We start from the raw sequence: 12,827 nt of genomic DNA, 5'->3' as shown, positions 1-12,827 counted from the left end.
TCCAATACACTTCTACTGAGGGAATCAAATACATGTATCTGCTTTCCTCAAGCTGGAGGAACGCTTAAACATCTCAAAGGTGAGCACCCAACAAAAAAGACAAGAAGCTGGGAAAGCCCATCACAAATGTTTATTAAACTTGTGTGGCTGAAGATCAGCATGGAAATAACACAGAGGGTTTGTTTTTATCGGTTTACCCACTGAACAGAGACTCCAGGGATTAAGTACCATTAAACAGTTACTTCTAAAAAATAAAGCCATGGAGAGGTTTGCTCCCTTCTGAAAAACCACCAGCAGTGTCTCTTAAGCTGTGATTTTGAGGAGCTACATTTTCACATAGAAGACGAGCATAAGAGGTGAGAGCTCCCAGGTACTACGGCCTTGGCAAAACACCTCCCTGGCTCTGGTAGGAAATTAAAGCAGAAACTGCAGCTTCATTGATCAGCCCTGTGGAAAGGAGAACCAGCCAGGTGAGCTCCTTTTTAAACAGGAAACTGAATCAAAGGCTGCCATGGTAATGACCTGGCCTTGGTAAGAAGTCATTGATTTAAACCTTTGCTTTCCCTTTGCCTCCCTAAAGCCCTCCCCGTTTAAGGTTAGTAACACCATACATTCCACATGTTAGCAGCAAGTAGTTGCATGACCCTGATTAGTATTCACAGTAAGATCAGGTTGGCGGCACACGGCATACAATCATCACACGTAAGATTAATAGTTACAATAGGCATGAGTGGATTAAGGGCCACAATATGGTTCCCTATACCCCCTTTTAAAAAAATATTTTATTCCTAAACTAAAAAAAACACTTAGTAATTGGTATTTGGACACCACCTGGCAGAGCCCTGTGAAGTGACAAGAGGTTTGCTGTTTGGTTTTTGTACATTTGACAGAGAATGGCCAAGACAGCACATGGTAAAGTCAGACATTCGGAACGAAGCAATCAGCATAAAATAGATTCCTTAAGGGCTTCTGTGCAGGTACAGGTAATGGCAGTGCTGCCTACAGTTGTATTTTATACTGTTAACGCTGTTGTAGGAACAGTGTTGGAACAGTTACATTCTATAGTTACATGAAAGCTGAATATTCAACTGACATATTCATCGCTTCTAATGCACTAGACGACGTAACACGCTAATATGGTGGAGCCAAAGGTGTTTTCTGACGCCTTGTTGAGTACTGAATGCAGTAATCAGAGGTGATATTCTTCAGAAGAGAGCAAGAACTGCTGTAAACAGTCTGACGCAAACAGTCTGTGGGTTGTAAGGTCAGGCAGGCAGTGCTGTTACTGTACACACAGGCAGCGCCTCGTACTCCTCAACCCTGGGGTTCCGTATGCTATAGAAAAATGTTTCACAAAGTTCCAGGTCCTCGTGTTCAGAATGTCGTGTTATTGAGAAATAAAAAGCTGACATGTGTCCTAAGGTTCGGCCCTCCTGGAAGGGTGACTATAAAAGCCCGGTTTTGGTCTGGGTTTAGGATTTGAAGACGTGCACGGCCCGCACGACGTACTGGCGGCAGATGGGGCACTCACTCATCCTCTTCCCACACTTGGTGCAGGTGACCATGTGGCCGCACTCCAGCAGGACGCAGTCGATCACGGCGTCCATGCAGATCCGGCACAGGTTGTCGTCGTCGTCGTTCAGCTGCATCTTCTCACCCTCTGAAACGCAAGAGAGGGAAGGGAGGTCACACATTCAGGCCTTGGAAAACCAGTTATGTTCTAGCCCAGGCAACCACTAAAATGCACAGACAGCCAACTGAGCATGAGGCGGTGCTGCTCGCTGCTCACAACGGTTTCTGTAACACACAGCTAAAAATCCATCTATTTTCCTTTGGAAAAAGCCAGGAAACAAGAACATAAAGTCCATAAATGAACACTGAGTATTTGGTTTCATTCTTTAAACTCAGAAACCACTCTCAATTCAGAATATAACAACTGTGAAATAACGTGCTGGATTAACATTCAGAGCGTGCTTGTTTTCCGTTTTCCTCGGTCTGGCAGAACATTTTCCTCAGAAGATTAAACACAATAATCATAAAGCAGGGTAAGAAGTGGAAGCCTTAAGGAGGCCATAAAGGTGGCAGAACTGAACCAAACCTGCCAAGTTTCACTGCAAATAGACAACATCCCCTATCAAGAACCAAATGTTCCATCAGACCGTGTTAATAAAAAAATAAGTTTAAGTTTAAAGCTTGATTTCAGACAGGTTTTCAATTCTAGCCTACGACCAAACTGATGATCTCACTTAAGCCACGTTTTGACATTCACTAACAGTCCCCCCCCACCTTCACACTCCTTCCCCACCCCAATTAGCTGATTATTTCACCCCCATTATCAGTCCCTGCAGCGCATGTGTTGCCACAACCTGGTTGTGAAGTGGCCCAGGGCCAGTAAGTTTTATCCAGCCCCCACAGTCCCCTGCTCTGCCCAGCCTGACAGAGCCAGGCAAGCGGTTCCCAAGCTGATAACATCAAAAAGTTGCTTCTCAGACAATACTTTGTGAACAGGAACGAGTCTGTGGATCCACTACAACTGTGCAAGGCACCAACTGCTGCGTGTCACAGAGGATACAACCCGAGCCACGGAGCTGCAGCCACAGACCCACCTTATCGTGAAAACATGGACTGAGACCAAACCACTTGAGCCTGGACTTATGCCACTGGAGCTTTGTAATTCTCTGCCACAGCGAGAGACCTGAACAGCGCTGGTCTGTTGACAGCCAGAGCAGCTCTCTAGTACCTTGTGAAACATAATAAAGGACATGGAGGCGCCAAGTTTCATGTTCCCTGCAGAACTGGTGCTCAGTTGTGCAATTTTACCTTCGCTGTGAAAGCTGAGCTCTTGGAGCTTTGGAAAAAAGTCTCAAAAAAACCCCAGGACAATCCTGGAAAGCTTCATTTACTCACTAGAACCACGTTCGACTACTCTAAATGCAGAATTGTTAGAACCCGCTTCCCAGGTGTTCCAGCTGAGCAGACCAAGTCAGATACCAAGTCCTTTTGTTGGCAGAACCAGCTGCTGAAAACCAGAAAATAAGCAGTCTTAAGAAAATGTGAATTAAATATAAACCTACGTGTCTTGTGGTTTTCCTCACTCTCTCTGTACAGTCTGCTCACTTTTTCCACAAGTTCCCATTTCTCACAGCATCCTGAGTAGTTGACAAAGTTACACGCAAGTATTTCCTTCAGCTGCCGAACACTCAACCCTTCAATGTCTTCCAGACTTGAAATATCCGACAAAGATGTCCTCGCTCGCTTTCTGGACAATCCAGGGGTCTGAAACACATCAACTCTGTGTTTTTAACTGTCCCGGTACGTTCAGAGCACCAGATCTGGTGCTACACTAAGATGCAGCAGCTTGGCTATTTGATTCTTTCGACAGCAAGTATTTGCAGATGCGCATTGCTAATTCTGAAAACTAGAGCATGATACTAAATGTTGAGAGAGATCTAAAACACTTTATAGTTCTTTGAATAGTTCATATCTCACCTGCTCTTCTGCACTTTCTTCTTCATTATTTATAGAAGAAGTTTCCACTTGTCCCTGTGTAAAAAATGAAACTAATCAGGATAAAAAAATACATTATCCCTTATAAAGTGTTTTCCTTTATACCCAACTGGTCACAGATAACAATGACGTTCTGAAGTTTCAACTGGTACTGATCGTTATCGATTTAAGACACCTTTATCACCTAAACTAGCAATCTTAGCTTGTAATCTTCTGTTCTCAGCTGAGAAATACAAAAGGCATTTTTCTTGCCAACCCAAAATGTACCAATTGGCATTTTACTCTTGAGCGATGCATGCGTACTAAGAAATAAGAAAGCTACGCTGTACCACAAAGCACATGTTAATGATTGTACCCGTGAAGGTGTTCCATTTCCTGTGCTTCCCCTCCTGTTTGCAAGTTCTCCTTGAGACGACACCGATACAGACATAGAAAACGGATGAGTAAAAAACCCCGAAGTCTGTGAGCGTGAGGAGCGCAAGCTGCCCGCGTCCGCGTCCTCCTCCGGCCCCAGCCCGTGGTGGCACAGCACCAGATCCACCAAGTCTTCTTTCTCTCGGCAAGTGTCTGTCGGGATGTTTCTGAGAACCAGATACTGACGCAGATCCTTGACTTTCAGTCTCATCAACTGAGGTCGCTGAAAGGCTGTTTCTTGCAGCAAGTGACAAGTGGAACATCTTCTGAGATTGGCTTGTAAGACCGAACACACCGAGCAAAAATCCTTCTTGCAGTCACAACACACATGCTAAGGAGAAAGAAAAAATAACCATTCAGTTCTATGTCCCAGATCCACATCGGCTCTTTCCTTCCCCGGCCTACAGAATTTACTATTAGTCTTTCAACTGTCAATTTTTACATACATCATCTGTAGGATTTAAGTCTAGAAAACCACCCTGTCGTATAGTTTTGCAGGTGTTCCCCCACAGTCTATCACTTCTATAGCACTACTGGCAGCTGATTTGAGGTTTCAATTAAAAAACATTGTGAAGGAACAAATAAATAAAGTACTCAAGTTGTAGTTTAGACAATAATCAAAACTGAAAGCCAGCCATTTTATGGTATGTTAAGCTACTTTTGAATACAATAAGTGTCACTACTCTTCTCACAGGTGTAAAAAAACAGCAACAATCCCCAAACTTTAAAGAACATAATTCTTTCCCAATTGATTCAAAGAATTCAAAGTAGGCCTTAAATGCGATGGATCACGTGGCAGGTAAACACTCCCAGATGTGCAGATGTTCATTTCTGGGGAGAGCTTTGTTCTAAAGACTCACGACAACATACAAAAGCCAGAATGTTCAGCAGTGATCTTAACTGGCCAGCTCATCCACTGTGAACGAATCCAAATTCTTCACGTTTTTCAGGATTTTAATAAATTAGTATTAACTTCAGAAAATGTCCATACACAACGGCTAATTCAACAGCGTGTTTGCCATGTAAACAACAGGACGCAGAGGAAGGGGAAACTGAACACACAAACTGAGGAAAGAGGCTCCAAGTTTATCTAAAAGCTGAAGAGAATTAGGTCACTGAGTGGACAAACTAATGGTGCTGGACAGTCATGGTAAACAGAAATGTATTTATTGGCATTAACCCACCAACCTGCCTCCAAATGCAGCAAGAAGCAGTTGGAGTGCAATAGCATGTAACAAACAAAGTCTGGTTAGGAAACAAGAATTACACAAGTATTTCACAGAAAAGCTTTTTGAGCTTTTCCATTGCCCAGTTCCTTCATTCCAGTATTCAACACTATGTTTGGTATCGTTTTCAAAACAATATTTGTTTCAGTGTTTAAGATTCTGAAGCTAAAACACGTATCTTAACAAATTAGAGTCCACTAAGTTTTAGGTCAGACCAGATCAAATGTGTCAGCGATTAATGAACATCAGACCTCTTAACTTCTAATCCTGTCTGACATTAATTTCCTGTGACCTCAGAATAAGGCACTTCCTCCCTCCCTGGCCGCCTGCCTCACGTTTCCTTATCTAAGGAAAAACACACATGCACCTCCCAGTATGCCTACACGTGAGTTTGCGTGAGTAAAAATACTATGCAATAGGAAACATACTCACTTTTTTCCTAAAAACCGAAAAGGAAAGTCCACAGGCTTTGCAAACGATGTTGGCGCTCGCTGCAGCCGGAGATGGGTAGGCTGAGAAGTCTGTGTTTGGTGCGAATCGGAAGGGGCCCGCGCCGGCCCCAAAGCCGGCCTGCTGGCCACGGACAGCGCCGGTCCCCATCACCTCGTTCAGCAGCCCGCAGCAGGAAGCCCACATGGAAGTAGCTCCCGCCTGAAAACATTCACAAAGAAAAGAATAATAATAATAATACTAATATCTGAAAGCCCACATCAGATGTGACTTGCTGCTGAAGAGCTACTTCACTCCATCTGTCATCATCCCAAAAGTATGTGGTGTGAATTCCCAGAGCACCGGGAATTCCGCACACTAACGTCTGTAACAGCCCAATAATCTCCACTTCCCAGCTGCAAACCAAAGTAGGAAAGATTCGCTTCCGAGAGGCTAACGCAAGCACAAGGAGCTCACGTTCATAACTCCTTTTCTAGCAGAGTTCCGCACAAAAAGGGTAAGGAATTTGAGGAGGTAACGCAAGAGCAGAGCAAAGAAGGAAGAGACCGACAGCCACTTATAGGTGGGGGGCAAAACCTGAAATGCTGACAGGCAGGAATACAATTAATCATAATTACTGCAGAACTGTTCCTGCACGATCTTCTCCAGAACTAATCCAGCTCTTACATGACTCACAATAAAACTCTCTCCCCAAAAATAAAGGTCTTCAAATTAACAAACCAGTCTTCATTAGAAACTACTTCAGGTCTAGTTTCTCTGAGGGATAAATGTTTTTCAAGACCTCCCTGAACCTGCTGGTTTGCTACCTTACAAATGTCTATCAACAAGTTAACATAACTCTAAATGAACTTATTCCAAACAGATTGGATTTCAGCTTTGAGTCATAAAATTCAATCTTAAAACACTACAAAAAATTCTAAATGCATAAATAAATTGCTGCTTCTTATCCTTGAAAGCCTTAGCACTAGATTGTCTATCAAAAGTGCATATTCTACTTAAAGCTGGAATTTGGACTCCAAGTTGTCACATGTTTAATCACTGTCATGTGGCTCACTGAAACTCACTGGAAAAAGAGGTAAACAGAATGCACCAGGTTCTTTCTGAAAGGAAGCTCAGTAAAACTCCCTTTAATCATTCTTTTTTTCCTTAACTATGCTGGTTAGAGCTGTTGTTTTTCATTCCAGGGCAGAAGCTTTTTTATTTTTTCCCCAAAGCATGAAGACATAAAATAATTGCTTTTGAGACTTGCAGTTCTCGCTATAAAACCTAAACCAACCAGAACGTGCACTTCGGATCAATAATGATGGTGCTTTAATTCCTGTAGTAACCAGATTAATTTCTATATTAAATTGCACATTTTGCTGAACTGAACACAGCCCTGGTAAATTCGTGGGCACTTAACACAATAACTGGGGATAAGTCAGAACGTCTCCTTCCAAACCACCGAGCACAAAAGGCAAGAGTCGTCCTCCCTCTGGTTTAGAGAGAAGCTGTGAGAAACAACACCAAGGAGCAAATGTGTCCTACCCCACCACCCTCACCCAAGGGCCTTGGTACGGAACATCAAAAGTGTCTCTCCAACCCACACAAACATGGTATTTCACTTTTACTGTTGCAAGTTGACATTAAAAGTGTTGCAATACAGCGAAATATTGAAGATAGTTGGTCATTTTGCTTCTAAGCTGTACAACACATAATACCATGTGCAGTAATAACATCGAATGGAACACATAACAAGTTAAATTCAGTAATCTAATTTTACAGCTATTGCCAGCGTGAAATTCATCCCGGGTATAACGAGAAACCTCCGCGCTATGGGCACCGCACACAGAGAAGAAAATCTTCCTAAGCCTCCTGCAAATGGAGCTGAAGGGGGATGAACTCGAGTGGCCCCTCCTGACCCCAACACGTGGCTGCGCCCACAGACACCCAGAGCACTTGGATCTCACCTGATGCCTAATTAGGCTCTGAGCCAATCATTAAACCACCATCAAACTGAGACCTGTTCTCTGCTTTTCAATTATGGAGAGTGGAAACAGATCAGCGTTAATTTTTCCTATACAAAACAAGTTATGCATAACTATCCTAGTTTATTAGCAAGAGTAATTAACTTTTAGAAGCACATTCTGAAAACCAATGACTTAATCCAACAGAGTTCCCAGTTTTAAAACTTGAGACTTACGAAAAGTATTTTCCCTGTCTTAAGGGAAAGCTCTCAGTTGCAGGAATATGACTCTAATTTTCATGTATTCTTAAAAACTGATGAGCTAGCTTTATAAGATTTTAAAATAGCCACATATAAATAACAGAAAAATAAAACCATGAACCCAAAAGGTTCTTAAGAATTCGACCTGCTCCATTAGTTGACTGTGGTCTTTTCAGGGGGTCACAGCAGGACACAAAACAACTAAAAAGGACATAACGTAGTTGCTACCACAACCATTGCCTGATAATTTAACAGCTGTTTCTTAGACTTATTTTATTGAAAAGTATCTAACAACTGCTCAGACATCACTGTTAACACTAAATAAATATATACTTTGGAAATGTTTGTTATCCATTTTGGACAAGCGAACAGTGTTAGCACCAAACTGAAAATCTCTTTTACTGACTGCTAAGCATCCAGTCATTGTAAGGTGAAGGGTAAGGTAACGTGGGCATTGGTGATTTTCTCCTTAGCCTAAGTCAGCTGTGGATTCTTTCTACGCACTAGTGTCATTAACCCATAATCAAATTACGGTGTCTAGACTCTTCATATTACTGAGTAAAAGAAATGAGACCACGCTGAAAAGCACCAACACAAGACACAAATGAGACACACTAAATCAAAAACTCCCTCGAGAATTAGTTAAAACTTTGCCAATTTCTGCACCAAAAGCCTTTCCCACTACATCAGTCACCACTTCCACATCCCCTTCTCACAAGCTGCCATCAGTTCTCCGCACCTTATGTGCACCCTACAGGGGCCAAATACCGTGTTTGAACTCTGCTCTTGTTCTTGGCTGTAGAGGTGTTCAGTAACCTGGTGAGACCTCCACCTCCGACATAAACCCACCCCAAGAAGCTGAATGCTGTTCCTAACACACTGTGCAAGCACGACGTGCTATCAAAGCTGGTAGACCAAGAGGAGAACAGCGGAAAGGATGTTGGGGGGAGGGGGGGTTAGCTGTAGTTTCGTATTTACACCTACCCTGAGATCAAGCAAAGCTTTTTCAGAGACCGAACAGCCCTCGGAGCCCGCCGAACTGGGAGATCCGCGGTCCCCACACCGCTCAGCCCCGACCCCCAGCACAGCAAGAGGCGCCTTTGGGGATCGGGACCCCCGTCAGCCCCTGCCGTGCCTCCCGCACACCGGCCCGGTGGGATCCGCCTCCCAATCGCCACCTCCCCCAGCCCCAACACCAACGCACCGGCCCGGGCCCCGCTCCGGCCCGTTCAGAGCCCCACCAGCCAGTCCTTCAGCCGCCGGCGGGGATCGAACCGCGGCCCGTGTGTGGAGCCGGGGGGGCTCCCCTCAGGCGGCGGCACCAGGCCCTGCCCGGCTGCTGAGTCAGAGGAGGTCGCCGGGGCTCCTCGGCAAAGCGGTCCCGGGAGTCCCTCGGTAACGGGCAGGCCCGGGAAGGGCCGAGCAGCCGCGACCGGGCCCAGCAGCCTGAGGCGAAGGGACAGAGGGAGGGGCCGCACGGCCCAGCCCACCGGGGTCCCGGCCCGTCACGCGCCGCCTCGCCCCCCTCCTCCCTCCCCGCAGCGAGAGGAAAGTCGCTTCCACGGCCGGAGGAACCCCGCTTCACCTTCATGGCCGCTTCCACACCGCCGCTCGCCCTCCAGCGCCGTCCGCCGCCGCCTCAACCGGGCGCCGTCAGCCTCGGCGCCCCCGGCGCGAACCCGCCCTGCGCGGCGCTCAGCGGGCCGCCTCACGGAGGGCGGGCCTTCCCGCCGCGCCGCACGCCATTGGCTGTCCGCCGCCGACAGCGAGCGGGCAGAGCCAATGGGAGGAGAGGAAGCGGCCGTGTGTTGGCGGAGGCGAGCGCGGAGGTTCCGCGGGAGCTTGGGGGGGGGGCAGCAAAAATACCCCTTAAACACGGAAAAACGGGGCTGCCGACGGCTGTGAGTGCGTAAATAGCGATGCCACTGAAATAAGAGAGAACTTTTACCTCCTGTTTTTGAGTGGGTTTGGTTTTTTTTCCTATGCACGACCCGGTGTAACGGAGGTGGCTGCGATCCCCGGGGGGTAACGGGGCCGGTCACCAAAATTCAGGTGTTTTGTCACCAAAATTCAGGTGTTCTGTCACCTCTGCGCACGAGCAGGGGTTTGTCACACAGAGAATGAAATGCCTGGGTGCTGTAGGCACCATTACTCTACCAACCGCTTTGGTGGCAATCTTTAAATAATAGAAAAGGTCTGTTATTTAAAATTCCACTTTCAGCTTCTGGATGCTGTTACTATTTTCTCTATGCTATGAATGGAATGCATAAAAATAATAATCGTAGGTTGTAAGAACTGGAAGCTTTTAACCAGGAGATAACATTAAAAAAAATACAAACCAAGTGTTAAGGAGAGCACATGGGACCAAGAACAAAGGTCTTTGCCAGGAAGAGGAACACACAAAAGTGGCTGAAAATAAATTTTGAACACAAATTTACCCATACAAAAGGTTGCATGCAATCTTTAATAACTTCTGCAGGTGGGATCTATATTTGGAACAGGTCAGATACAAGAACTGAGTGAAAAAAAGATCTGTAATTGCTATGAGAATGGCACAATCTTGGCAGCTTCAGCATCAAGAGCGGATACTATGTGTAGTTCAACATCTGGATTTGCACTGACACCATATCTTAATTCAAAATCTGGTCATCTGTTTTTGGAAATGCTTATGCTCCTCGACAAACTTTTGACACGCTATGAACTTTTACATATGATTTAATTAAAATGTATTTTTTTCCAAAATGATAGCTTGTAATTTTAGTCAAAGCAACTTAAAAGATAGCAGAAAAGCCTTGTGAATACAATGTTGGAACAAGCAATGGCACATTTCCCACATTTCTCATGCAAGAGATTGCGTTAAGACACCTTAAGAAATATCAGAGCAGTTTGGTTTTCAAAAACTCCTGTGCCACATAAATTTAGAGTCATCCCTGAAGTACCAAATTACACACAGATTTGTTTTTAATGATCTTACACTAAAACATAAGAGCTCCTCCTGCAGTCCCTGTAAGTGGGGTAAAAGCGTGAGCCCACAGATCAGCCAAGCCCAGTAAAACTACATTTTTTTCCTTTATCTTTGTTAAGGATCTGCCAACAAGAAACCCTCCCAAACACAGATGTTTTAGGGAGTAATGTGGGCCTGACAGAGCTGGGATCTGGTGACTGTGCTGGCAGCTGCCGCTGCCACTCCCGCCTTCATTTGGGCAGATCTGGATGAATCATATTCTCAACGTGTGATTTGAGATCACTTTTAATGCACTAAGACGTCTAAATTTTAACCACGCAGATTGTTTTTAAATGAGGAACTTCACCAGCTGCTCTGTAGCTGAAAAGTAGCATTTGCAGAGGTTCTATTAATAAGAGAAGTTCTATTAATAAAAGACTTGTCCTCACTTGAGCCTTCTGGATTGCGCCAAAGGAGCATTAAAAGATTTAAATCTATTAATGCTGGGTGTCCCATTTCCTTCTGCCATGAAATAACATGACTCGCTGCAGCTCAGTAATCCCCCAAGGTTTTACGCATCACGAGAGAGTGAGGCAGAGAAGTGATTCTCACCGGGAATATTCATTTGTTTTTAATGTAACATTTTGCGAATTTTTACAGTAAAGTTAAGGAAAAAAAAAAAGTTAATCTCTGGGCTCTACTTGGAAATTTCCAATTGGATAATAATACCTATGGAAGGAATCATTTTAGTATTCAGTTTTATACCAGAGACGCACAGTACTTTGGAATTACCTTTTGAGAAGGTTTTCAGATGACAGAGGTTTGGTTTGAGAGATTCAGCGTTGCACGAAATGTCCCCAAACCAGACAGTGGCCCAGCCACATTATCACGGGCATCAGCCTATTTTAGGTAAGATAAAAGATGACGTTTTCAGTCACGCTACCTAATCTTGAATTTAATACGACCAAAATAATCTCTTGCTGCTTATTTGGAGTTTTTTAGGTGTTTGAGTGTATTTAAATATGCTTTAAAAGCATGTTCTTTACACCACAGGCTGGAGGATTGTCGGCAGAGCTCGCACGTTGGCTCCAGAGCGTTGCACAGAGATGGCAGAACCAGATGTGTGTGATTTCCTCTTTCCTCCAAGTTCTGTGCTCGCTGGCTGCAGCTCGGCCTTTATCTCATCTCCCGCCCCTCCCCGCTCCACCGCTTCGGTGTTTCCGCCCAAGCCGTCACATTTTGTTTTCAGGAAATGTCAGTAAATTGACCTTTAGAACATAATAGCTGTATTTATTCCCTGGGGTTTATATTCAGATATAGTTCAATGAGTGTTTAGTTCATTGAGGTCTAGGAAGCTATCATTAATTATGCCAGCAACAACTAACTACAACATTAAGTTTCTTAAATGTAAATGTGTTCTAGAAAATTACTCTGTGCTTGATTCGCCTCCTCCTCCTCTCACCACCCCCAGGCATGAATCAGGAACAAACTCAACTGAAATCCCCGGGGACACGCGGATGTATAATAACATTGAGTTTTGGTTTTCTCTCCCAAAAATGAGAACTATTATAATAATTAGAGTATTTTCTTTGGGAACATGGTGCCTTAATGAAGTACTTTAAGAAATTATTGAGAAAATAAAAACTTATGCGTGGAAATATCTTCATTACATCACAATTAATTTACCAGAAATCCAGTTTAACGAGTGAATTCACTGCATGGTGTCTCCAGCTGCACTGAGGAAACACTCGTGTCAGAGCACGGATCAGTTTCCCCTTATGGGAGGGGGGCTGTGAGGGTCCCCAAGACTTCTCAGGGTCATGGTTTGATCCTCAAGACTTCTCAGGTCATGGTTTGGTCCCCAAGACCTCTTGGGGTCATGGTTTGGGTGCTTGCCCCACCACTCACAGTCCCCGCAGCCCCACGAGCTGTGTCAGCAGCAGCGTGGACACTCGTCCCCGTGGAGGAGGCGTGACCAGCCGCTTGCTGTGGCAATGGCCACACGGACACTGGCCACAGCTCGCCAGACCCGGCAGAGCCGCCGCCCGCCCCGCGGGACCGCCCCCGCCGTTCCCCCGCT

The 12,827-nt window shown here is 45.0% G+C and overlaps 1 protein-coding gene across 2 annotated transcripts; it reads right to left on the bottom strand.

Moving 5' to 3' along the window:
* Positions 1-115: 115 nt before the first annotated feature.
* On the bottom strand, positions 116-9,519 carry RNF34 (ring finger protein 34). 2 transcript variants are annotated; one of them, XM_065851838.2, is made up of 6 exons: positions 9,389-9,519; positions 5,580-5,798; positions 3,863-4,252; positions 3,490-3,543; positions 3,075-3,276; positions 116-1,660 (listed from the first exon to the last, which is right to left on the bottom strand). In XM_065851838.2, the coding sequence occupies exons 1-6, from the start codon at positions 9,392-9,394 to the stop codon at positions 1,473-1,475; spliced, it is 1,059 nt and encodes a 352-aa protein (XP_065707910.1). In that variant the 5' UTR covers positions 9,395-9,519; the 3' UTR covers positions 116-1,472. The 2 variants fall into 2 exon arrangements, with proteins under 2 accessions (XP_065707910.1, XP_065707911.1); XM_065851839.2 differs by lacking the exon at positions 9,389-9,519 and adding an exon at positions 9,008-9,217.
* Between the last annotated feature and the right edge of the window lie 3,308 nt (positions 9,520-12,827).

Source organism: Patagioenas fasciata, chromosome 17, assembly GCF_037038585.1.
Source record: "Patagioenas fasciata isolate bPatFas1 chromosome 17, bPatFas1.hap1, whole genome shotgun sequence".
In the NCBI taxonomy this organism is placed as follows: Eukaryota; Metazoa; Chordata; class Aves; order Columbiformes; family Columbidae; genus Patagioenas; species Patagioenas fasciata.
The sequence above is the reverse complement of the archived record's forward strand: the minus strand, read 5'-3'. Positions and strand labels throughout refer to the sequence as shown.